Source organism: Abramis brama (genome assembly GCF_963993115.1).
Source record: "Abramis brama genome assembly, chromosome: 14".
In the NCBI taxonomy this organism is placed as follows: Eukaryota; Metazoa; Chordata; class Actinopteri; order Cypriniformes; family Leuciscidae; genus Abramis; species Abramis brama.
Genome location: NC_139976.1, coordinates 20,341,845 through 20,369,227, shown reverse-complemented (window position 1 = coordinate 20,369,227; position 27,383 = coordinate 20,341,845). Strand labels below are relative to the sequence as shown.

The 27,383-nt window shown below is 38.5% G+C and overlaps 1 protein-coding gene across 3 annotated transcripts in view; it reads left to right on the top strand.

Moving 5' to 3' along the window:
• Window positions 1-27,383, top strand: part of svild (supervillin d) — a 287,700-nt gene that overhangs the window by 196,392 nt on the left and 63,925 nt on the right. For all 3 annotated transcript variants that reach the window (XM_084135929.1, XM_084135927.1, XM_084135928.1), the window contains exons 9-16: window positions 19,580-19,727; window positions 19,932-20,015; window positions 20,137-20,217; window positions 20,313-20,493; window positions 23,291-23,463; window positions 24,563-24,718; window positions 24,827-24,963; window positions 26,825-26,972. In XM_084135929.1, the coding sequence (XP_083992055.1) occupies window positions 19,580-19,727; window positions 19,932-20,015; window positions 20,137-20,217; window positions 20,313-20,493; window positions 23,291-23,463; window positions 24,563-24,718; window positions 24,827-24,963; window positions 26,825-26,972 (1,108 nt within the window). The remainder of the gene's footprint in view (window positions 1-19,579; window positions 19,728-19,931; window positions 20,016-20,136; window positions 20,218-20,312; window positions 20,494-23,290; window positions 23,464-24,562; window positions 24,719-24,826; window positions 24,964-26,824; window positions 26,973-27,383) is intronic.

Genomic DNA, 27,383 nt, shown 5'->3' with positions numbered 1-27,383 from the left:
TACGATGACAATTTCAGACCCCTCCATGATTTCAAAGTGGGAGAACTTGCAAAATAGCAGGGTGTTCAAATACTTATTTTCCTCACTGTAAGTATTGCACCATATAATATTGCAGTAATTTAAATGAGGTTCAAAGAGGGTTTTGTAAAGAGTAAGTAGTGTTGCGTGGGGAAGCAGGTGTCTAAGCTTAAAGAACAGACCAACATATTTTGATAGCTTTTTAACAAGGTATTCAATATGGTGTTTAAAGTTTAGGTGATCATCTATAAAGACACCCAAGAATTTAGTCGTCTTCACTCTCTTTAGTTCCTCTCCCTTTATTTTGATCTGGAAATTTGGATCCTCGAAATTAGGTAGTTTTTTATTTGGACAGAATATTATGTAGTTGGTTTTACTGGTGTTTATGGATAGTTTATTTACTTTGAACCAGTTATCCACATTCTGAAGCTCTTTGTTGAGTAGTTGTTGAAGTTCAAATTCATTTTTGTGTGATAGGAACAGGTTAGTGTCATCTGCAAAGATTACTTTATGGAGGGTCTTTGAGGAATTTTCCAGGTCATTAATGTAAATAATAAAGAGGAGAGGACCTAATATGGATCCTTGTGGAACACCATATTTAATGTGTTTGTTTTCTGATGTCTGTTCATGAATAGTTACATATTGTTGCCTCTGGTGTACAATATGAGTGTCCCAATTCAGTGATTGGCCTCTAATTCCATAATGGTGCAATTTGTACAGTAGTATGGTGAAGTCGATGGTGTCAAAGGCCTTTGTAAGCTCTAAGAATACACCGATACCATATTCCCCCTTTTCAATGGCATCATTGATCTTTTCAGTAAGATCAAGGATCGCCATACAGGTGGTGTGTTTTTTTCTGAAGCCATACTGGGATGGGTTGAGTATGTTCAGTGTATTAAGATAATTAATAAGTCTATTATAAACCACTCTTTCCAATATTTTGGAAAGAGTTGGTAAGATGGATATGGGATGATAATTTGTTATGTCATTTTTATCACCAGATTTGAAAATCGGAATTATTTTTGCAATTTTTGTCATTTTGGGAACAGTTCCTGTGAGCAGTGAGAGATTAATACAGTGTGTAAGTGGTTCAATTATTTCTTTGGCAATACTTTTTAATATTTTACTACTAATTTCATCTTCTCCAGCAGAATTTGAGCTCTTCAGAGCCATTATGATATTATACAGTTCAGTAGCGTCTGTAGGCTTTAGGAAGAAGGAGTTTGGATAGTTGCCTGACATATATTGTTTGTAAGAGACACTGTGTGGTTGAGTGATGTTTTTTGAAAGATTAGCCCCTATTGATACAAAGTAATTATTAAATTCATTTGCAAGATCAATATTATTTATTGTGTCTGGGAGCACGGTGTCTTTATGGCCCCTATTTAAAACATTATTCAGCACTTTCCATGATTTCTTGGAGTCTCCCTGCGAGGTTTTTATAAGTTCAGAATAGTGACTATATTTGCTTTTCCTGATTATATATACCAGTTTATTCTTGTAAACATTGTATTTAGTTTTATTCTCTATATTTGGTTTTTTAACATATATTTGGTAAAGTTTATTTTTTTGTTTGATGGAGTTAGAGATTGCCCTTGTTAGCCAGGGTTTGTGTTCTGCCCTACTGCGTGTGACAGTTTTTATAGGAATGGAGCAGCGAATGGAATCTGTTATTTCATTTACCAGGGAATCATATGCAGTGTCAGGATCGCAGCAGCAATAAACAGTATTCCATGCTTTAGCTTGCAGACTTGCCTTAAGTTGATGCACTGTTCTGTCGTTTACTACTTTAATTTTTACCGGTTGACATGAAGGTAAACATTTGTAATCAAGATTAAAGTACAGTATTGTTGGGTAATGATCAGTTATATCAGAAAGTAAAGCTCCTGATTCAAGCTTAACATTTCGTATATTTGTGACAATATTGTCTATAATAGTTGTAGAAGTATTTGTGACTCTAGTAAATATATTTATAGTTGGAAAGAAAGAGGAGGAGTGTAGTGTGTTAATGAAGTCATTTTTGACTGCATCGTCCTTGGAGACATCAATATTGAAGTCTCCAAGGAGGACGCAGTCTTTGTTTAATTTATTTATGTGTAATAAAATTTCTTCAAGTTTATTATTAAAAATGTTTAAATCAGAATCTGGGGGGGCGGTAAATTACGCCCACAATGATGCTTTTACCTTTGTCATTTTTTATCTCAATAAAAAGAGAGTCTGTGTGATTGTCATTAACAGCAAGATCGCAAACAACGGCATGCATGTTCAAACGTACATAGAGGCATACCCCACCACCAGATCTGCCAAATCTATCCTTATGATATAATTTATAGTCTTCGAGGTTTAAGGCATCTATGTACGATTTGTCATTTAGCCACGTCTCACTACAACCAATTATGTTAAAGCAGCATTTAGTGTTTGAGAGTAGGGAGACAAGCTCATCATGATGTTTATTCAAACTTCTTATGTTTAAGTGCAGAAATGAAAAGTTATTTACTATATTCAGACATTTTACATGCTCAGGGTCATAATATTTACAAGTTATGTTGTTTTCAACATCAATACAGTAATGTATATCATCTCCATCATATGTCAAGTCTTTAAATCCCATAAAAGATAAAACAAAAACATTTTCCCAGGATCACACGAAAGGAGACAAACACGCGCACACACACACACACACACACAAACGCAGCCACACACAAAACAAGCATACAAGACGAACAAAGGGAGAGGACCTCTTTACGAGAGGCATTAGAATAACGAGAAAAAAAAAGAGAATAAAAAAAAGAAAAAGAAAAAGAAAAATAGAGCGCTCCAAGCGCCCGCCCGTCATTACATCCTTAAGATAATTAATTGGCTGGATGAAATAAATCAACGTCTACATTTCAATCAATGTCCAAACAAAACAAGTAACAATCAGAGGCTCTTTCCAGCATTCCGACATAATAGGCTACTTTGATTAGCAAGAATAGGCCTAAGAGTATTTTCATGAGTCCACTCGCATTATCCTTTGCAGGAGGAAGAAGCAATGCTGTTATTCCATGATGTTAAAATAGAGTGGTCCTCCTATTTCAAAGTTCACGCATAGAAAATTATATAACCCAAACAGGGGGTCCTACCTTTCCAGCAAAGACACCCCCTTCAATTCGGCTGGATCCATAAATAAGAAATGTAGGTCTAATCCAAGAAGTGTAAAAGTCAGCCCCATCGGCGGAGAGAAAAAAATAAATAAAATAAACTAGTCCTTGAGTGTGGTCAAATATTCACGTGCATCAGCTGGGCTTCTAAATGAGCGGCGATCTTCTCCGTGTGACAGGCACAGAATTGCGGGAAATTTCATGTTGAATCTGATGTTCTTTTTGATCAGCGCCTCGCACACCTCATTGAAACCCCGTCGTTGGACAGCTTCTTATTCTCTAACATCAGTGACCCCTTGGCTTTCACAGCACGCATAATCCTGTCTTTGTCGCTGGGATTGTGTAATTTTATGATCATCGCTCGCGGTCTGTCATCCTGCTTGGGTCCAACGCGGTGAGCCCGATCAATCTTCACCCTGCTCTTGCCAGTCTGGAGGCCCAATAGTTTCGGGAGCATAGATTCAAGGAATATTTTTGGGTCAGTCCCTTCAATTCCTTCTTTCAGATTCAGGATTTTGAGATTGTCCCGACGACTTCGACTTTCCAGATCGATCACTTTGTCGTTTGCTGTTTTCAGCTGTGTTTCCATTACAGCCACTTTAGTTTGAAGTATCTTAACGGAATCTTCTACAGTTGATATCCGCTCTTCTGCCGATTGAAGTCTCTGCTCATTTTGTGCCACTACAATTGTGAGTTTATCAGTGATTTTTTTTAGCTTATCGTCCATTAGTGTAGAAATAACTTCAGTTAATTCAGCAATCAAGGCAGCGTTGTCAGCCCTCGGCGTCCCCATGCCTACTTGTTCCTGAAGCGACGCGGAAACTTTTCCTTTCAACTTTTTCTTCTCTCCTCTAGTGATATTAGGAGCGTCCATACGCTGTACTGTTACTTTAGGCTATATTTCAACTTGCCCATGTAAATGCCAACTAAATACCATTTAAAGCGCAGTTTTGTTTGCAGACGAGCAGGTGCTTCAGGAGTGTTCACCTAATCCGCCATCCTGGTTAAAGGTGTGTTTTGTATCAGGATAGCTCCAGAACTAGCTCCACTGGTGGGAAAACGCCCTGGTTGGTTGTAGCGCTATCCTATTGCGTGCAGAGGGAATTTGAAAGACAACCGGTTATCCCATCCCTCGGATTGAGCCCTGCCAATGGTGTGTTCCCAGACCCAACATCTTGATGTGGGTCTGGCTTGTCAGGCTAATTGTCAATATCTCTCTTTAGATATACAGTAACTAAGCTTTGGTTCCTTGGAAAAAAGCTGTCTTCCATTGAGGCTTTGGGGAGAGTATTCCTATTCCTCCTGCCCCACCACATCAGGAATTCCCCTGAAATGATTTGCTTAAAAGCTTTACGGCTTTTGGCACATTTGTATGCACATAAGTGTGTACACATTTGTGTAAGATCAAATTCCTTCTAAAGGGACCAGGAACATGTCAGATATTATTTATCCACAGGGCTCTGAACAGTAAATTTTGGGATTTACAAGGGAAATAGGGACATAGAAAGAAACAAGGGACATAGAAAGCAACACCTGTAATGACCACATGCTCAAGCTGTTGGGGAGGCAGTAAGCAGTGTGGGCCGTCAAGCCTTCAGATTAATAACTCAGTCTCCATCCTGTTCAGTCCTGAGGACCCAGGACTCTGTCACAGTTACTCCCTATATGGGGCTCATTTATGAAGTGTCTGATTCATAATGTGAGAGTGGCTGATGGATGATGACAGATAATTTCATTCAGACACCTTGTAGTGCTGTTTTTTTTTTGTTTTTTTTTTGTTTGTTTTTTTTTCTGGAGGATCTGATTTCGGTTAAATTGTGATTGTCATTTTATAGAGCTTATTTTAAGTGGTTCAGAGCATTGGCCTGGCTATTGGTGCACACATTGAGCCTTGATGCTTGTGTGGGTGACAAGTTTCGAAATTTGGCTTGCAAAATGTTCGAATCTATGTTCTCCCTCATTTCCTGTTTAATTTAGTTTATTTTGATGGTTCCTCCAGATGTAAAGTCCAAGGTAATCTAATATTTGGTGTCTTTTTTTTGTTTTTCCTCACAATAGAAAACTTAGAATTCTTAACTAAACCTTTCAGGTGAAGTGAGCCAGGTCAATAAGACATTTGAAAGCAGTTAAATATATTTGAGTTGATGAGCAGCTTCATATTGCACCTCAGTTGCTTCAACCCTATATTTAAAATCTCTGTGGTCTCGTGTAATTTATCCACATGCAGACGATGGTCCCTCTAATTAAAATTCCCTCCACATCATGTCAGCTAATTCGAATAATCCAGCCATTTCAGACTCTGCAAATTCCTTGGAAAAGATATGTGTTCTGTTCCATTCGTCCTGACTGCCAGAGGCGGTGCTAAGCACTAGTAGATAATTGCTGCGCCAGCTAGATAGGTTGAGAAAAATATAACAACAAAGTCACGTCATTATGCAGACCGAGACGCAAGAATATAAACCACAGCAGCTCGGTGCCCAGCCTCTTTCGCTTTCTCGCCTATGAAAGGTCATCGTTTCGCACTGTCCCTTGCAGCTTACCTGAGTTGCAAGGATTCGCCCTCCCAAGCTGTGACAGCGCGCTCTACACTATTTTCAGGATGATATCTCAGATTCCCTTTCTTTACTATGTGAGTGGAAACTTTTATATTTGATTGTTGTGTCGGCGATACCCTGTGCTTCACAGTACTATCCGGTGGCTGGTTTCAACCGCGCTTAGGTAGCGTTTCATCGCAAACCTATTTATCTTTTATATATATTATATATTATATCTTAGACTTATTATTAGACTTATATTCGCTGTTGTGCAAGTTATTGTTTGCCACACAGTTCTATCCGAAGATAGATTTGACTTTCACGTGTGTGTTTTCTCGTTATAAATCTTTCCGAAATCCAAAGATTTTATCAACACGTGGGGCCGTTATTCACAAAACCACGTAGAGTTCTCCTAAACAGCAGTAAAAGTTCTTAGTTAAGAGTTTTCTCTTAAAACCTATTCACAAAGCTGCTGAGACCAACTTTTACTAAGGAATAAAGAGAAGTCTTAAGCTAAGAGTAAGGGTGGAGTTGACCTTGTTGCTATGGATGATGTCAACACTTTTACTAACTATGCACACAGTGATTGGCTGATAGGGGAGGGGTCTCTGTCAGTGATTTAATCATGGAAATATTGTAGAATTCAAATAAAGGTTTTTTTTTTTTTTGCCATATTGTAGGCTAAGTGTCACTAATTAAACTAGTATATGTTCAGCTAATTGTCAACCTCTAACATGTCTGGATCTCAAGAGATTGCAGAATTCAAATCTGTTTTATAAACACAGCTCAAAAGGAGGTACAGTATATATACACAGCGGAGAGCCGATCACCTTGTTATCTCGACAGTTTTCTGCATCCCTCCATCACCCTGTTCCTCACTCTCGGTTGGGGATACGGGGAGAACTCTGGGTTTGGGCTAAATTCCAAGCTCGGAGCCCTCAATCCCCTTGGACAGCATGCCAAATATTCATATTATTTATTTTTTTACTCCATTCGATCATTTGTAACTGAACTCGTGAAAACAACTGCCATAGGTAATCAGACATTTATTTATTTATTAAAGATTTTATTTTTATTTTAGTCATAGATCATAGCTCTCTCATCTCCGGTTCAAGTTGCAAATTGTGTTCAAATACGTTTCTACCCGACGATGGACACGATCTATGCCCATCATGTTTATGGATTCAACATCTGAAGGAATCTCTGACTGCATTGTAGTATGCTACCATTGTCACTTCGCCTTGTTGAGTTAGACAGTAACTCCTCAGTTAGCCTCGCACAACAGCCTCAGCGCTCTCAAAAGCATTGTATGTCGGCTGCTGCTGGCCCTCCGCCGAGCAAGAAGAAATCTTTATCACAGACAGAAACTTTGGAACATTTGCTTTTGAAAACTGTGGCTACTCTCTCTTCAGAAATGGCGGAGATGAAACGTCTTCTTCAGTCTATACAACCCCCAGTGTCGGCCACACATTAAGAACACACCAGTGGATGAGAGTGATTTCCAACCCCCACATGCTATATATTTAGATGCTCTCTCTAATTCACACTTTCTTGATGAAGAATTGGTGGAACCTGACATGCAACCCACCCTCCCACATGATGTTTTCTCCACCCTGTCTGCTGCAGGTGGTTAGAGCGGTGGGTCTGTACATTCATTGGGCGCAGGCAGAGGTGGGCACAAATACATCAAAAACTATTTTGTTACAAACTACAAATACTGGCTCATGAAATGTAACAAAATAAAATACAAAATACTGATGTGAAAAATGTATTTAAATAAAATACAAGTAATTAGTATTTTGAAAATACAAAAATACTCCCACAATAATCTTAAGTCTTTTTTGTTTTGTATTACTGAAAGGTCAATAACACAAATAGTAGCAATAACACAAATATGAGAAATGTGTAAATTCAAAATGGCGAAGTAGCAAAAAAAAAGAGACAGAGAATTTGTCACAAAATCAAAATTCCATTTTAATCATAATATGTGTGGGTTTGTTTTACACACAAGACTCTAACTGCCCTGATCGCGTATGCCTTTTCCATAGTAGAATCGCGCTGCGTGCGCAATTATTGGAAAACTATAGGATTGATGTAGCCTGACTTCATCATACTCATATTCTAGGCAGAATGTGAGTCTGATACTGCTCCATAGGGCTTTGATTATGAGGCGTGTCTTAACCGAACCAGGACAAAACAACAACTCTGCACTCAATTGGATAGACCTACAACCAATCAGAGCAACGCAGTAAGTGATGTATGTTGAGCGACGCATAGTTGTCAACAAATCTCAACTGCACACACGCAGGAAGAAGTAGTAAAGTAATGAGTAAAGTAATAATAAAGCACTCCATGAGTGCGACCAAAGGAGAAACCACAATGACCACAGGGTTTTCATTGCATCCCATCTTCTTAGCGACCATCGGAGTCAGCTGATAAATTAAACTTTTGCCGAATCCCGTAGGAAGGACGGCAAACACATATTTCCGATCGACATATGCCTTGATTGCGGTTCTCTGTTTGTCTTTTAAAATGAATGCGCTGTCGATTTCTTTTATAACAGACGTGATAGCGGAATCTAAACATCTCAATTCTCCTGCTGCAGTCATCTTTGTTGAAAACCTTTGGTGACGTGGGTGATTACGTAACCGCAGATCATCTGTCCATCATCGATTAAAGCCCGCCCTGGCAATTTGATTGGCATAATAAAACATAATTACTCCTCAACGGATCGAGTCCAGACCGAACTTCCCGACCAAAAAATGTTGTGGGCGGGGTTCGGGCTGGCACCCAGGCTAGGATTGGTGATTATTTTATACAAAATCCGATGGAATATCAATATTTCTCATATGTAATACGTTTAAAAACGTGTAAAACCTGCAGATGGATGTTATATTGTGAACGCTTGCTTAGTATGGAGATTTCAGTGGATTTACGAAAGACGCGCTGTTTCATAATAGGTATGAGGTCCTTTTATGAATGACAACACAGTGCATTGATCTCATAAGGCACAATTATTTTCTCTATAATGCTGTTCAGTGTGCAATATGTGTGTGTGTGTGTAGACTGTATATTTTTCACAAAACACTTTACCTTAAAGGGATAGTAAGTTCACCCAAAAAGGAAAATTCTGTCATCATTTACTTATCCGCATGTTGTCCCAAACCTGTATGAGTTTCTTTCTTCTGTTGAAGTAAAAAGAAGATATTTTGAAGAATGTTGGTAACCAGACAGTTGACGGAAGCCATTGACTTCCATAGTAGGAAAAAAAATACTATGGAAGTCAATGGCTAGGCTACTGTCAACTGTTTGATTACAGACATTCTTCAAAATATCTTTTTTTGTGTTCAGCAGAAGAAGGAAACTCATACAAACTATCCCTTTAATGCCGTTTTTAAGAGGAGCAGTGCCACTTCTTCTCCTGTGTTCAAAACATAGACTGTAAAAAAAATATGGACGTAGTGTCCGTGACGTCATCCGTAGGGGTTCAAAACTCATTCACTTCTTGGAGAGAGCCCGGTCTACAGGGTGTCACGTGATTTTCGTGCATCTAACCTGGACATTGCCATTGCCAACATCAGACCGAAAATATGGCAAAATCATTTACTATGGTGATAAGCATATGGTGATTTTTCTTAAGTATTTAAGTATTTGAAATACTCTAAATACACTCCCTCAAAATATTTTGTAACAAACTACATTTTATTTTTTCCACACCTGCAAAATACAAATTACAAAATACACTAAAGTAATTAAATACGTATTTAAAATACATTTAATTGAAATACTGCCCATGTCTGGGCGCAGGCCCATCTTCTCCAGATGATATTTTATCTGTTTTGCAGATGGCTTGGCTCGTTTGGGTCTTGACAAATCGACTGTCCAGCCTGTGCAAACCAATGTGTTATTTAGACAAGCTGCTGATAGTAATGTTTTTGCAATGTCACCGTTTAAGGACTATGTGACAGAATTCTCCAGTGCACTTACAGGTCCCAATGTGCCTAGAAGGCGGTCTAAGACAGCCCGCACTCTTGCCTCAATGGACGAGGCTGATTCCATTGGGGTAGGACGAGCGGCTGAAATAGAACAGTCAGAACAGCATTGGTGTTCACCAGATGAGGCTTTAAGAGGCAATGTACGCAAAGTGCGCAATATGGATGTACTGACACTTTCTTGAAGAAGGCATATGAGTCAGTAGCCTATATAACTCGAGCAGAGAATATTATCTGCCTACTGCTTCTTGTCTGTAATAACACATTAGAGTCAGCGAATGTTGACGCTTCTATACCTCAGTTCTTACAGATGGCTCTGTTGACTATGGGTCATGTGGCTCGAGAACTTGGGACACTTTTAGCAACCCTTCTAACAGCCAGGTATGGCTCAGGCAAGATTACCTGAAGATTGTAAAAAGACATTGAGAGAACTGCCAATTGTACTGGGACATCTTTTTGACCCCAATGTTTCTGAGGTACTGGAGAAGAGAATGAAGTTGTCAGAAGCCACATGACAACTAACTCCCACAGGCACCACCTTTTAGAATGCCATCAGCTCTGGCTCACCCACAATACCCGGGCTTAGAGCAACACATGTGTCAACACAACGCTTCTCAGCTTCACTCACCACAGTGACATAGAGGTGCTGAAGAGGCTCAGGGAGATCTGGACTCATTGCTGGCCACTTCGGAACTCTCCAGAGCTTTGTTGCCATCCATTTCTGGGTGCATTTTGAAGTATGTTTGGGATCATTGTCCTGCTGGAAGACCCATGATCTCGGACGCAAACCCAGCTTTCTGACACTGGGCCCTACATTGCGACCCAAAATCCTTTGGTAATCCTCAGATTCAATGATGCCTTGCACACAGTCAAGGCACCCAGTGCCAGAGGCAGCAAAACAACCCCAAAACATCTTTGAACCTCCACCATATTTGACTGTAGGTACTGTGTTCTTTTCTTTGTAGGCTTCATTCCATTTTCGGTAAATAGTAGAATGATGTGCTTTACCAAAAAGCTCTATCTTGGTCTCATCTGTCCACAAGACGTTTTCCCAGAAGGATTTTGACTTACTCACGTACATTTTGGCAAATTGTAGTCTTGCTTTTTTTATGTCTCTGTGACAGCAGTGGGGTCCTCCTGGGTCTCCTGCCATAGCGTTTCATTTCATTCAAATGTCGACGTATAGTTCACGCTGACACTGATGCACCCTGAGCCTGCAGGACAGCTTGAATTTCTTGTTTGGGGCTGCTTATCCACCATCCGGACTATCCTGCTTTGCAACCTTTCATCAATTTTTCTCTTCCGTCCAGGGAGATTAGCTACAGTGCCATGGGTTGCAAACTTCTTGATCATGTTGCGCACTGTAGACAAAGGAACATCTAGATCTCTGGAGATGGACTTGTAACCTTGAGATTGTTGATATTTTTCCACAATTTTGGTTCTCAAGTCCTCTTTTCCTTGAGACAGAGACAGTTCTCTTCTCCTCTTTCTGTTCTCCATGCTTAGTGTGGCACACACAGAAACACAATGCAAAGACTGAGTCAACTTCTCTCCTTTTTATCTGCTTTCAGGTGTGATTTTTATATTGCCCACACCTGTTACTTTCCCCAGGTGAGTTTAAAGGAGACATGCTGTGAGACAGGATCACATGCTTGAAACTTATTTATCCACAATTTTGAAAGGGTGCCAAAAAAAAATTTCCGGCCCATTTTTGGAGTTTTGTGTGAAATTGTCAAATTTGTTTTTTTTTCCCTCTGTTTTTTTTTTTGTTGTTGTTCCAATACACACACAGGAAATAAACATGTGTATAGCAAAACATGTGTAATTGCAATACTTTTCTGTGAGAAATTTCAGGGGTGCCAACACTTTTGGCCTTGACTGTGTGTATATATATATATATATATATATATATATATATATATATATATATATATATATATATATATATATATATATACACACATACATGCATGCATGCATGCATACATACATACATACACATATATACACACACACACACACACACACACACACACACACACACACGCACACACACACACAGGGCCGTAGCTAGAGGATTCGGGGCCCCCTGAAAAAATATTGATGTGGGCCCCACCATCCTCCACCAATTTCATATACTGTACAATAGATGAGCATGGAGGCCCACATATAACAGAAGAAGGTGATGTTGTTGTAAAACCTTTATTTTAAAATTTATATAAAAAATAATAATAATAATATAAAAATAATAAAATAATTTATATAAAAATTACAACTAATAAAAATAAATTGTTGTTTAATAATAAAACCAATTTTAAAAAAGTAACAGCAAAATATATATATATATATATATATATATATATATATATATATATATATATATATATATATATAATATTATTATTATTATTATTTATTTATTTATTTATTTATTTTTTTCTATTTTTGTTTTCCTTCCCATCAGGGAAACAGTCTGTTATAATTCATAAATCAAAAAGTAAACATTTATAAACTGACAAGAATGCAGTCAAATTTAAAAAATAAAGTCATTTATTGTCTTATTTTTTAATAAAGATAATATTATTAAATAAAGCTAAAATGTATTCATTCAAGTGCAGTGTGTATTTGTGTTTTATTGATGTAATAAATACATCATCAGCCAGCAGGTTAGGTGCATAATGCAATGCGTCGTGACTCGTGTCAATTTTTTAACTCTATTTACAATAGTGTAAAAAGACAGGAATTTTGACCGCGTAATCATTCGGTCGATTGTGGTGCGCACCGATAATGAAGAGTGATAGTACCCGGCAGGCTGTATACGGTAGTTTTCTTATTCCCAGCAAAATAACAATACAACCTGTCTTTAAGAACATCTTGATCGACTGGGATAAAACAACTCTCCTGGCCTCCCTCTCCTTCTTTTCATAGCGTTTCTGGTACACTGATTTGTTTTCTTTTCCCCGACATTTTGTCAGTCAATCTCCTGCTCTTCCACCAAGTTCATCGTTAACTTCAGGCACTGCCGCCTCAACTCTGATTGGTTCTGTTTAGGGCTGCAAAATATATCGAAAAATTATCGTTATCGCGATAATAGTATATGCAATATCCGTATCGCAGAGAGGTGCGATAAACTGCATTTATTTTATGTGCCAAGCATTTGTGTCATGCATAGGGCTGGGTATAGTTAAAAAAAATTCGATACCGATACCTTGATTTCGATACCGGTTCCAAACGATACTTTTTTCGATACCAATTTTATGAAATCCATTTTAACAAGATTACATAACACATTAAACTTTGGTTTTATTTTTTCAGTTTGACTCATGCTCCTTAGCCAGTGCACAAAGGAACACATTTTTTTTATAAAGAGCTCATGCTCACCAAAGCTGAATTTGTTTGATAAAAAATAACAGTAAAACTTGTAACATTGTGAAATAGTATTACAATTTAAAATCTTATTTGAATATATTTCAAAATGTAATTTATTCCTGTGATGTCAAAGCTGAATTTTCAAAATCATTAATTCAGTGTCACATGATCCTACAGAAATATGAAAACAGTTTGCTGCTTAATATTTTGGAAACTATGATACAGTTTTTCATGATTCTTTGATGAATAAAAATTTCAAAAGAACAGCATTTATTTGAAACAGAAATCTTTTGTAACATTACACATGTTTTAAGGTCATTTTTGATCACTTTAATGCATCCTTACTGAAAAAAAATTCTGACCAACCAACACATTTTTGAACGGCAGTGTACATTCAGTAGGTCATTATTGCAATATAAACACTGTCAGAGTGATCAACAAGGTATCTCTTCATTTACCAGTCGAAGACGGAGCAACTTTCTGCTCTTATGTTTACTCCGTGCACTGTCAAGGTCTTCATCATATTTGTCGTGGTACCGATCTTTGCAGCAATTATTTTACCGCAAATACTGCATCGCGCGCTGTTGGCATCGAGCCTGGAGAAATGTAGCCACACTTTTGATCGACTTTTCCACATCTTTAGGGTATTGTATGTGTGTGTGCTCGTGTCTCATGTGAGTATGTGCGCGGAGAGTTTGTGTGTGTGCTCGCGTCTCAATTGAGTATGTGCGCGAGTTTGTGTGTGTGTTCGCGTCTCATATGAGTATGTGCGCGGAGAGTTCCGTGCGTCTCGTGTGTGTAGAGTTTGCTCGAGCGTGAGATGTGCGTGAGCGAATTTGGGTGTGTCGTTGTGCATTTCATATGTATTTGTTTGAGCACTGACGTTGACGAGTTAACCCCTTAGGTATCGAAATCTGGTACCAAAAAACAAGTCATTTTTCGATACTCGATAGTATCGAGGCAATAGGGGTTATGCGGAACGCCCAACGTTCGAACCGGAAAACAGGTATAAACATTTCCGGTTTGCACTACCGTACGCATCTGCAGCGGTAGGTGATCTCTGATGTAACTTATTTTGCACTTTTTTTAGAATACAATTCTTATTTCTGTTTTAATTAAAATGTCACGAATGCTTAAGTATCAGAAAAATATTTTTTATAAAAAAATGAAATGCAGTCTTCATTTGATTGTTTTAATCGTCTGCAAGCAAATATAAAAGGTTAAACTACGATGATAGCATACAAGTCTAAACTAACTTACTGATAGTTAGTTAACTCTACATCGGGTGCCATTAGCAAAAGCTACATATACTAACTTGCATACCTTCATAATCATGAATAAATGAGGAGGCGTAAAAACTCTGGAAGTCCGTTTGGCAATACGATGTACATCTGAAATGGATCGAATGGTTAGCTCCTGTAAACACCGGCTATAAAAGGTCGCCATTCCTACGCTGTGTTTACCTCAGTAGCTGACGACCGGAAGTAGTTATATCTGTTTTGTAGAACCCGGAAGTATGTTGCGCATAACCCCTATTCGGTCGGTACCTAAAAAGTATCGAACTCTGTACCCAGCCCTAGTCATGCATGCATGCATGCATAGGTTGTTTATCCAAATTCGACCAATCAAATGTGGCCTTACTGTCTTTATACCCGCCTCCCCAGTAAGGTACTATTATGCTATTGGCTAGATCGGGCCCAAAGGGGAACCTAGTGACTCAGAGCAGAGAGTGGAAAATAAAAACTAATGGTGGGAGTAGAGACAAGCGAAGAAAATGACAACAGCGAAGAACCTGTGCCTGAAGAGAACTGTACGTCTGAAATATGGCAATATTTTGGCTTCAATAGAGAAGACGTGTCATAAATGCAGCCAGGTACTGTGAAAGGGCCCGTTCACATATCGCGTCTAAAAACGCATGGAAAACGCGGCCGCACCGCTATCTCCTTCTTTCCACAAGCGCTTGCGTCTGTCGTTGCTATGCAACCATGACCTGCGTGAGCTTGCGGAATTCTGAAAATTTGAGATGTTCTCATCTCGTCGCGGCATAGGCGGGCCTGGAAAAATGTGCTTCCATTCTGCGCGCAAAAAACGCGATATGTGAACATAAGTGACAGTGTCACTAAGTCGTGCCGAAAAATGTTGGCCACATCGAGAGGAAACTAATCTCCACAGTCATCTGGAACGCAATCTCAGGGAGCTATATGAAGACTTCAAAAAGTGTAAGCCCAAATCTACCAAAACTGCTAACGAAATGCCAAGTAACAATAACAGAGTCTCACAGACAACCATTAATCAAAGTGTTGCATGTGTAACGTTAACTCTTTATGAAAAAACTGAGATATTCTTCTGAAGATCAGAAGAATATCTATTAGCCTACCTGTTTATTTTAGTATGATCATTACATATATAAATGATGATTAAAAAAAAACTTAATAAAAATAGCATTTCTCTAGGGAAATGTAATATCGCAAGAAATATTGTTATCGCAATATTCAACAACAATATTGCATATTTTCCCAGTATCGTGCAGCCCTAGTTCTGTTCACGAGCTGGGGTGGGACTTACAATTGTATTGGGTCCATCTGATGTTTGTCACTGACTGAATAATTAATAAATACTTTAGATCGGACTAAACCATTTATAGGGAGGTAAGAGAATATTTGGAAAAAATATTTAACTAAATTGCATGTTTTTGTGGTTTTCATTTAAATCTCAGGCATACAACTAATATAAATATTAGAATTATTCATACAACAGGGGCCTATAAAGTATAACTGCTGGATTTTGTGGGGCCCCCTGGGCAGTGGGTTCCCCTATAATTGTCACCACCTTTCACCCCACTAGCGACGGCCCTGTACACACACACACACACACACACACACACACACACACACACACACACACACACACACACACACACACACACACACAAACATTTTAGCATATCTTCTCAAGGGACAATACTATAGAAATGAAACTTGGATATATTTTAGAGTAGTCAATGTGCTGCTTGTATAGCAGTATATATTTACTGTCCTCTGAAAATAACTCAACATACAACCATTATTGTCAAAATAGCTGGCAACAAAACTGAGTGCACCCTAAGTGTAAGCTGTACGTCATTTAACCATGCAAAGCCACATGTCCTATTCATCATTTTCATGTTTTTGTCTGCTTGACAGGACCATAGAAATTTGTGTATCTTGTATTAGAACAGTTAAAATGTGTGCTTTGAGTACAATTCTCTCATACTGATCACTGGATGTTCAACATGGCACTTCATGGCAAATAACTCTCTAAGGATTTGAGAATTACAATTGTTGCTCTCCACAAACTTGACTCTTCAAAAAACAGATGCATGAGTGCTGCCAGCATTGCTTTAGAGGTTGCAGAAGGTCAGCTTGTCAGTGCTTAGACCATACACCGCACACTGCAACAAGTTGGTTTGCATGGCTGTCGTCCCAGAAGGAAGCCTCTTCTGAAGCTGGCTCACAAGAAAGCCTGCAAACAGTTTGCTGAAAGCAACCTGTCCAAGAGCATGAATTACTAGAACCATGTCCTGTGGCCTGATGAAACTAAGATGAACTTGTTTGGCTCAGATGGTGTCCAGCATATGTGGTGACGCCCTGTTAAGGAGTACCAAGAAAATTGTGTCTTGCCTACAGTCAAGCATGGTGGTAGCATCATGGTCTGGGGCTGCATGTGTGCTGCTGGTACTGGGGAGCTGAGTTTCATTGAGGGAAACATGGATTACAACATGTACTGTGACATTCTGAAGCAGAACATCATGTCCTCCCTTCAGAAACTGGGCCGAACGGCATAACGACCCCAAACACACCGTCAAGTCAATAAGTCAAGTCAATGTTTCTCTCCGAGATGCTTGAAGAAACCTTCCTGCAAAGTTACCTGAAAAACTATGCGCAAATGTACCTGGACAAAAGCCGTTTTAAACGCAAAGGGTCGTTACACCATATATTGATTTAAATTAGTTAATAGAAGTTAACATGCCTACGACTTTTGCACAGTACTGTATATTTCTTTCAATTGTGTACTTCCATTATCCTAAATTCTTGCATGTACTTTATTAGACAGCTGAGCAAATGTACATAAAACAAATCAATGTTATATAGCTCAACATTATGAAATGTTAGAATTTCAGTTATTCTGAAATGTTAGTAATTCAGCACTTGCGGGTATTTTGGTAGAATTAAATGTCCTTATTCCTTTATATCCGCAAAACTCGTGTGTGGCTCTGATATCTGTCTCTTATTAGCAATCGCGACCTGCTTCATACCACAGTCATGTTAAAAAACATGAATGTTTTCACTCATCCATAAACATTATTAGATCCATCAGCATGACAGCAAGTCCCATCATTCCGCTTATCACTGCGTCATCAACCTACGCCTTTGTTACTGTAAGAGGTTAGCGACCCCTAGTGGCGAAAACATATTGAAAATAATTTTTTTTTTTTTTTTTTTTTTTTTTTTTTAACATATTGTAGCTTTAAATGTCTTCACGGTTTCTTTCCCTGTGTACATGTAAGCAGCTTTCTCTACCATGAACGAGATTGCTATTCCCTAATGCTGATGTGCAGATCAAACTTTAAATTTGAGGTAGACATATTTCTCTCGGTTGTTTAGTTTCCTTAACTTTATATCGTGGCGCTGTGCTGCAGAACTAGGGGTTCCCTCAATATGTCATACTCCAGGGCAGGATTCCCCCATGCCGTGGGGACATATAAAAAGCTTATCATGGGTGAAAACACTTAACGTAGCTTAATGGACTAATACAGTGATATAAAAGACCAAACTCGCACCTTATTGGGGATGTAGGCTATACTATATAGGCTACAGGCAAACAGATGGACTCAGAATATGAACATAACGTGCAAAGTTTCACGCTAAGCATTTCCTAGTGAAATACTGGCACAAAGTTGGCTTTACATTGGACATTCGATATTCACAAATTTAGGGACCGTCTCTAAAGTTACATACGACATTGAAGAGAATGACTTAGTCAAAAAAACAACTGTAAAGTGTTAGGTGCCAGGCATGATTCACACCTTTTAGATTTTTTGAAATTTAATAAAATAACTGTCAAATCATATGTAAAAATTGCAATTTTTTCACTAGGGCTCAAACACAAAATACACCATAATTTAAACTCTATAGCATTTGAAGAGAATGACTTGCAGTCAAAACCAACTGTAGAGTGTTTATGTAGGCATGATGCACAACTGTTTTTTGCGTGCAACACCAATCAATGGCAAACCATTTATGTTTTTATGACTACGCTGTTTGGAAATGACAATCACATTACTTACAGAAGTATTTATTTCTCGAAAAAAGTTCAAACAGCAGCTTATAGCGGCTTGAATACTTTCTTTATGAACGAACAACTAAAGTCACAAGCCTGTGTATTCTGTTATCATACTTGCCATGAATATCACCTATCAGTACATATTAAAGACACCCAAAAAACTTGAAAATATCACAGTCGACAGCGCGTTCGTCATCAGTCAAATCTTAATTAACAGACAGCAACATTTATACCTGAATGGTATAGACCAGACCACACAAATATGCAGTTCCAATGGAAGACAGAGTCTTAAACCTTTACATGACACTTAGACATATGCTCATATCTTCGTCTCTGTTATTATAAAACAAAAATGAAAACGCGCTTGCCCATACAAGACACTTGTGCTGCATGGAGCGGTTCTTTCACTGTATGACGTGACAGACAACTAGTTGTCCAGTGCGGTTCACACAGCGAGGGTTTGCAGAGAATGCGTTTGCGAGTCCCGAAAGTTTACAGGTGTGAGTTCGGTGATAGAATGCGGTTGTCACTCCCATAAACTGTGTGTGAATGCAACCATATTAAGGAGTCAAATACATCACAACCATATTCTATGCCTGTGTGAACAGCCATAGAAACCTCTGGTGCTCAAATACAAGCAGCTGCCTAGCTAGTTTGTGGAGATCGTGAAAATAAAGAATTCAGAGGAGCATGAAACATTTCTGGTGACTGGTGACTGGACAAGTGACTGGACACACACATACACACACTTTTTTTTTTTTTAATTGTCTCTTTCAAGAAAACATATTAATGAAAAATGAAAAAAAAAAAGTTCTTTGGTGAAAGAAGCTTCCTGACCCCTCGTCTATCGAAAGGTGAAGCTTTTTGTGTTTGACTTTGATACGTGTGCATTACATTGCTTCATATTAGAATGTTAATTTCTCACAGTTGAAAGCTCAGCTGGAGAATGTAGCATCTGTATGGGGCTTATGGCTCCCATTACACCTGGCATTAACATGCAGTTTGTATTCGGATAGTATCTGGACTTTTTTATATTGCATCACCAGTGTCAGAAGAGCTCAATAAGGAGAAGGTTTTCTCTTGTAAGGCAAACTTATAAATCACAATTTGAGCATGTTTGACTTCTCAATCTCTGTAGCACAAGTGGGATTTCAGAGTGGAACAGCTTTACGGATTTATGTTGTTTTTCACTTTCTCTCTTCAGAAGTCTTTTGCAGATGTAGAACCAAAGATGTCTTTGGCTGATCGGATGAAGATCTTGCAGGAGAAGGAGGAACAATGGAAAACTAAAGGCAAAGGAGCTTTTAATGACTCCACCCAGTTCTCTGTTGCTGGACGAATGGCTAAGAGAGGTGGGAATAAAATAATTTGCCTAGTTTGTAGCCAAATACTAAGCTTTGTGCAGAGACCTGAACTTTTTCCAAGGTAAATGCACAAACCAAGACACTTGCTGCATACCATAATTCCTGCACATAGGAAATCAGGTTTTAATGTACATTCTGTGGTTCAAGCAGTTACAAGAATGTTTTCATGTTGACACATCTGTTTCCCATCAGGCTTAGTGTCACCCAACAGAGAGGATGTTCCCACCATCCTTAGCAAGAAGGCCAACAACAGTACACCAGTCAAACCATTAGAAGGTATAAGTCTGACATCTTCTGTGACCCTGTTTGCTTACTCATTTGCATCAATAATGTACTGTCAGGGCCATTGTCTCTACAAAGTGTTCTTCATTCATGCCTGGAAATGTCCCTCGAACAGAAATCTCCACACGTCCTGATGCTGAGGGAGATAAAAGACTGGACAAACTGGAGTCCTTCTTAGACAGACTTCACAATAAAGGTAAATAATCACAATAAATACTCTAAATAATTTGCAGGTTAATGCATAATATAGTTGTATGCAGTGATCTGTTTCTCTCTTCATTTAACATGCAGGCACAGGCATGAAGAACTCCACCATCGAGGTGATGGAGGAGAAAGAGAAGGAGGTGATGACCCTGGATGACGAAGAGACGTTTGGGCGCTTCTACAGTAGCTTATCACCCACCACTCTGAGCTCCAGTGTACTGTTAGGCGAGGAAGAAGACTTCAGCATCCTCCTGTCAGACACGCCCAAGTAAGATACTGCTCTAATTTCTAGGGATAGTTAACCAACAACCCCAAAATTCAGTCATCATTTATACACCCTCATGTCGTTCCAAACCTGTATTACTTTTTTTCTTCTGTTGAATACAAAATAATTATTTTGAAGAATGCTAGTAACCAAACTGTTTTTGTTACCATTGACTTCCATTGTATGGACAAAAAACCAGACATTTCTCAAAATATCTTTGTTCCACAGAAGAAGAAAAAAACAAACTCTTTGAGATGCTGCAGTTCATATTTGTCTCTTGTAGTAATATTTTTAATAAGCCTCTCTTGGACACCTATATATTATGAATTATGAAGTGATCATCTATGGCAGAGGTTCTCTGAATTTCTGGGGATTTCTACTCAACTGTTTCTTAATTATTGTACTGTATATAAAAAAAAATGCATTTATATTTAATAGCCATCAGATAGATCTGTACCTATATAAAATATGCAGCTTCTCTTGTGCTTAAAATATGAAGTGAAAAATTGTCTGCAACGTGGCTTGGCCTGCTGAGTCCGTTCAGCAGAAGCTGAGATAGGGACCCAAGCAGTCACAAACAGGATCACGTCAAGATGTAAAAACGGAAATGCAGTTGACACCAAGTCAATGTTTATTAAAACTTGTTTACAAAATGTGCAAATAAATCATGTTCAGAGCGTAATTTAAACAAAGGTTATTAATAAAAACACAGTCTTAAAACTAGCACAGTACATGTACTAAAACTGCACCAACTCTCCTCAACAACAATTGAGGCTGCAGTTTTTCTGTGCTCAAGCAGTGCTAACGATAACCTACTGTTTCTCATGCTCAAAAAACAATCCGTCTGCAAGTGCCCTATTCTACTAGTGACGGCTCCGTTGAATACAAACATTTAAAATGTAGTTTACCAGTTAAAGTCCCCCTGTAGTCAATCATTTTATCCCTTAACACTCACCTTTGACCATAAAAATTACATATTTAAATGTTTTTTCCTTTAAAAAAAAAATATATATATGTATACGTGGTTCTATGAATATGCAAATTAGCCCCGCCTCCACTCACTCACACCAGCTCAGAGATCCACTCGTTGATAATCACACTTTGACGTGATTGGTTACAAGGTAGTTTGTGACGTCAGAAACAAAATCGATTTCAAACCGCGTTTTTGAGACTGTCCTTGGTTCACTGCAGTTTTAAAGTCTGCGTGAACCGTAAGTTGCAAACAACTTTTCTCCAGTGTTGTGACGTATATCCAAGTGAAGCGGAATATTGAACAAAGGGCAGGGTTTTACTTTTTTCGCTCCTCCTCTCCATCTCTCGCTCATAGCAGACTAACTGTTTAAGATGGAATGGTTAAGCATTTTCAACCCAAGCTGTCAAACTGACATCATCAGAAAAGGAACGCCATTCCAGACCGGAAGTAACTTTTCAGATTTTGATTAAGGCGAGACACGGCAGGCAAAAACATTGTTTTTTTTTACTTGTCAATTTTGACATTTTTGGATATTTGTCTTCAATAACATGTCTTCTTTCAGACTTGTGGTGAAAAAAAGTCTGAAATACACATTTAGGTCTTTATTTTATTACACTTTGTCTGTTTGCGTCTGTAGATTTCTCATAAATTCAACAAAAGTTGGCGTTCTTAATCAACATGCTGCTCCGCGATCGCTGTCTGCTCCCTGTCATAACATGCACCGTTAGGAAGCTCTCTCTCTCCTGTACAATCCTGTCGGATCCGAATATGGTCATTTCCTTTTTATCAGCAACCAATCGTGAAAGTAAAAGGGCTGAATACGCAATCTCATTGGCTGATGATAAATCTTTAAAGCCCGTTTTCTCAAAATGACTTTTCTCTCATACTCCAAGTCCGAAATCTCCACTTCAGTAGCACCTATATACACCAAACTTTCCAGTCTTGTACCTAGTTATATTATGAAGACATTTACAGAGGGATTTGTAAATATATTATTCCTAGCCTGATTTATATAACGTTTTATTCCAAAAAACATGGCGAAAATCATTTTTTTAAGGCTATTTACAGTATTTTCTGATTTACAGAATAACAAAAGTAGATATCCATAAATCCCTCTGTAATTTTTTCCCATCTAATATGTGAACACAATGAAAAAATTATTTTTAACCTGGCTTTATCCAATACTCAGATTTCGTTTTTTTTTTTAATATATGTAAATTAGCGCATATTTCATTAGATATTGCCTAATTTGCATATTTAAACATTAAATTACAGAAAACTTGTAATAAATTTTTTTCTCATCTTAATGTAGGTAATCAACTGGGAAAGTTTCATGGTGATATCTGCTAGTTAAAAATTGTACCCTATTCACCTGTAGTGTCTCGCCTTAAAGATTACCACGGCAAACTATTTTTTTCTGTGTATTAACTTGCACGGATTAATTGTTCACCACAAGACTAGTAATATATAAGGTCAATTTTGATTTCATGTCGACTTTAAGGAGAAAATACTCAGCAATCGTGATTGACTTATGAATTTGCTCATGGCTTGTCTTAAAGCATATTAAAAACACCACATAGACATATAAACAACATTAAAAACTTGATTTTCACCACAGGGGGTCTTTAAGCAATTACGCCTGTAATATCCTAAACTCTATATCTTTCTTCTGTAGGCAGGGTCTATATCTCAAGGATGTGGGTGACTGCATGGGGTTGCAAACCTTTTGGAACCTAAACAGCGGTTCACATTCCAAATATGGTTAAACAAGTACTGCTCTAATGTGTTCATTCTTGCTTTCATGAATGTATTATTGATTAATTGCAGACTAACATCAGCTGTTGAGGAACATAAGCGTTCAGTGCGGCCCTGCAGAAGAACCAAGGGCTCTAGAAACCCTCTCCGTGCCCTGGCAGCACGAGACGACCTCAAACAGGCTTATACTGAACAGAGACTGAATGTGGCCTCCGTGGAGACCAAAAGGATACAAATGGAGCGGAGTACGTTTGTTAGTTACATTTCCTGGTGAATTTATGGAATGTTTGCACCTCTTTTATATGTGGTATTTCACCACAAAGATCTGTGTTCCAGCTTAACCTGTTAACCATTTTCTTTGTTTAGATTAAGGGTGCTCTAAGTGATGTCACACGTTTTTTAGGCTAACATTTTTTTTGTCACATACAGCAAACATCTCCTCACTATCCGCTAGCTGCCTGTCCCCTGAACACACTGTAAAAAAATGCGGTCTCTGTAGACAGCCCAGACTCCACAAACGGCAAGAAAAACAAACTGGCCAAGCCTGGACCACAAAACATAGCAAACAGTGTTCCAGCCAATAACCGACAAGAATGATTTGGGGGTGGGGGTTGGGGGGTCAGTTGGTTGGCGGGATGAGGAGGAGTCAACACATACTTGAATGCTTTCCTCCAGTGGTGGGCTAGGGCATCCGTGGACAGCTCGAATAGACAGGAGATGTCGATCTGCCCACCTTCAAAAGGCTCTTTGCGAGCTTCAGCAGGGGACACGAGTTGATACCTCCTTGATGATTTATGCATGCCATCATAATCTGACGAAACAGAGCATAAAAACACACAAGAGCAAGTTGAACTGCTCTCATTTCTAGACCGTTTATGTGCCACACCTTCTCTGTGTGCTTCCAGACACTGAAAGCCGGTCTGCCATCACAAAGGGCTCCCAAGCTCATGCTTGATGCAACCGTTGTGACAGTTTTTGAGTCTGCACACCTGTCCCATTGTTACGCCCCGTTTGTACAAGGGCCCTTTGCATCTGCGGGTTATCAGGTTGCGCAGCAGACCTGTGTGCCAAGCATGAAACGATACATGGTCTTTTAGCCAGAGCTAAAGCGGCTGCAATGTATGCAGTGTGTTCTTTTAAAGCATTTCAAAAAGAGGGTTTCCCCTAATTCAAACATTGTGAATAAATGAATTATGACCTACCAGCGCTCAGGTAAGAGGTGGGCTCTCATAGAAATGGAATTAAGACTCACACCCAGGAAAGAGCTTAATTTACTGAACATTCCTCTTTTCTTTGTTACATTGTAGCAAATATAAAGTTAATTGGTTTCTCTTCTGTCTTCAGTGGCCAAGCACTCAAATTTGGCAGATGCGGCTCTGGCAGGTCTGGCCAGCAAAGAGAACTTTAAGAAAGTCAATCTGCGAAGCGTGAAGTCTACAGAGGTGGTGACCAATAACAGCGCTGTGCCTTTCCACAAGCTCATGCTTATCCACATTAAAGGTGAAGCGGTCAATGATCATGCAAAATATCAGTCCAAGTTTTTGTCCTAAATGTGCATGTTCTGCTTTTAATCACTGGCTTTTAACACTTGTCTGTTAATTCATGCAGGCCGCAGGCATGTTCAGGTGCGTCTGGCTGAACCCAGCGCCCGCTCTCTGAACAGTGGAGACTGCTATCTGCTCATTACTCCCAAACACTGCTTTTTCTGGAGTGGAGAATTTGCCAATGTCATCGAAAAAGCTAAGGTACTACCACAAAGTAAATAAAAATCCAAACCTATTCTATATATAACAGGGTATTACACCAGTGCTATTTTAGCATTGTTTATATACTATTGTAGTATTTATTAATATTTTGAATTAAATATAATTTTTTATATTTTCATTTTTCATTTTAAATTTAACATTTAAAAATGTTTTCTTCTCTTAAAAAGCATTTTTCCCCATCATTTTATTTAGCTTTAAAGGGTAACTCAACCCCTGGTCAGAGCCTGACTCCACCCACTGGCAATATGGCATGCACCTGAAACCCGTTTCAATAGTGCACGCTCTCTGTAGGCATGTTCACATAAGCAGATGAGTTGCCATGAGAACGACTGACATCTCTATCTTTTCATACAGATTACATAAACTGAGAATATTTATTTTCGTTTTGAATTAGATAATTTAATAGCAGAGACTTAAATGTTTATACGGATATATTGCTCATGCCTGTGTGACTAGTATTCGCTGAGTTTTGTTTAAGTTTAGAGATGTACTCCAAAAAAAAAAGTTCACGGAGACGGAGAGGCAGAAAGCATACCCCATTTATTTTCTTTATTTTACAAAAGCACAATGTTTTGTTTCGATTGTAAGTGGACACATAAAAAAGTAGATCCAGCAAAACGCGCCGATGCGTTTGTCGACCCCCAAGGATTAACTTTAGCCTAATAGGAAAGAACATAAATTGTGGCTAAAAATATATGCTCACTTACATCAAGACGCCGCTGTAGTGATGGAGTCCATGCAGGAGGAGCAGCGTTTGGCACTGCGTCGCGTGAGCAGTGCTGTTGCAACCAGCAACACTACACCTATGTACTATACTAAACTGTACTAAATACAGATAAAGCTAAAAATCTATGCTAACTTGAAGCTATCCTAACTGATGCAATACTGTGCTACTAACTAACTATGCTTCTAACAATACTACACTAACTGCTAATTAACTACCTAGGCTACACAAAATAATCTAAATAACTATATAAATGCTATGCTAACTAGATGCTAATATACGCTATCCTGATCGTTTTCAATACTCGCAATTCCAACTCCTGACTCCCTACAGTGGTTTTGACGGAACAAGATGCTTTTATAGAGGGGCTGCCAAGGGCGTGGTAGCTTGTACCAAGGGCGTGGTGAGCTGGTGCCCTCTTACGTCACAGGGCACCACAACTTCCAATAAGAAAATTCAACTGTAGTAACCACCGTTCAACCTGAAGAGGGCAGCACTCAGATGTTGTTACACCATATATTGTAGAATTAAAACACTTTATACCCAAATGTCAAAAAAATTACTTGAATCAATGAACAGCACTAATAAAGCCCCAGTCTTACAGATCATTAACTAAAAAAAAAGTTGCTTTAGGGTTTAGTTACCCTTTAATGTATTTGTATTTGTTTTAGTTTTAGTAATTTTAGTTCTTCAGCTCAAACTTATTTATTCCAGTTAGTTGCTATGGCAACACATTGAATTTTGTGTCTAAGTTTTTCATCTATTATTTATTTCAATTTATTTAATTTACTGAAAATTATTTTAAATAGTTTTGTTTAACAATAACAACAGATGAGATTTTTTTTAAAGTAGTGATCCATTCTCTCTGTGTGTGTGTGTGTTTGACATTTGACATTGTGGGGCCATTTGGTCGGGCCCCACGAGGAAAACAGCTTATAAATCATACCAAAGTGATTTTATTTTTTTTGTGGAAAATGTAAAAAAGTTTTCTGTGGTGGGTAGGGTTAGTGTAGGGGGATAGAATATACAGTTTGTACAGTATAAAAATAATTTTGTCTATGGAAAGTGAAGATATAAAAACAAGTTTGTGTCAAATTGTGTGTGTGTGTGTATCAGAGCTCAGAGATGGCTCAGTACATCCAGACGAAGAGAGATCTGGGCTGCAAAGCTCCTCAGATCACCGTGCTGGAGGAGGGAATCAACACAGAGAACCGTTCGGCCAAAGAGTTCTGGAGTCTGTTGGGAGGAAAGACTGAGTACAGAGGTATAGGCACTTACAAAAACACTTATCCAGGCCCTGCACAGATGTTGAAATGACAATATTTCACTCACCTTAAACACGCATTCATTTGTAATTTTGTATATACAGACCATTGACTCTAGGCTAGAATTTACTAATGTTGCATAATCAAGTTCAGTTTATCCTCCATTCTTATAGTATTTTGGTGCTGGTTTACTTGTTGTTTTTTTAGTTTAAATTCACATAGTTTACACTAACTTCCTCAGAAGCTCCATGAAGTTTGTTCCTTCTCTTTCTTCAAAAGAACAGTGTTTTTTCTTGACACACTGCATTTGAATAACCATGTTGTTCCCATGCTATATCCACGTTTTACCCCTTATTCTGTGCTGAATTTAGTGGAAAATTATGACAATTCCAGAAATACACACTTACTGG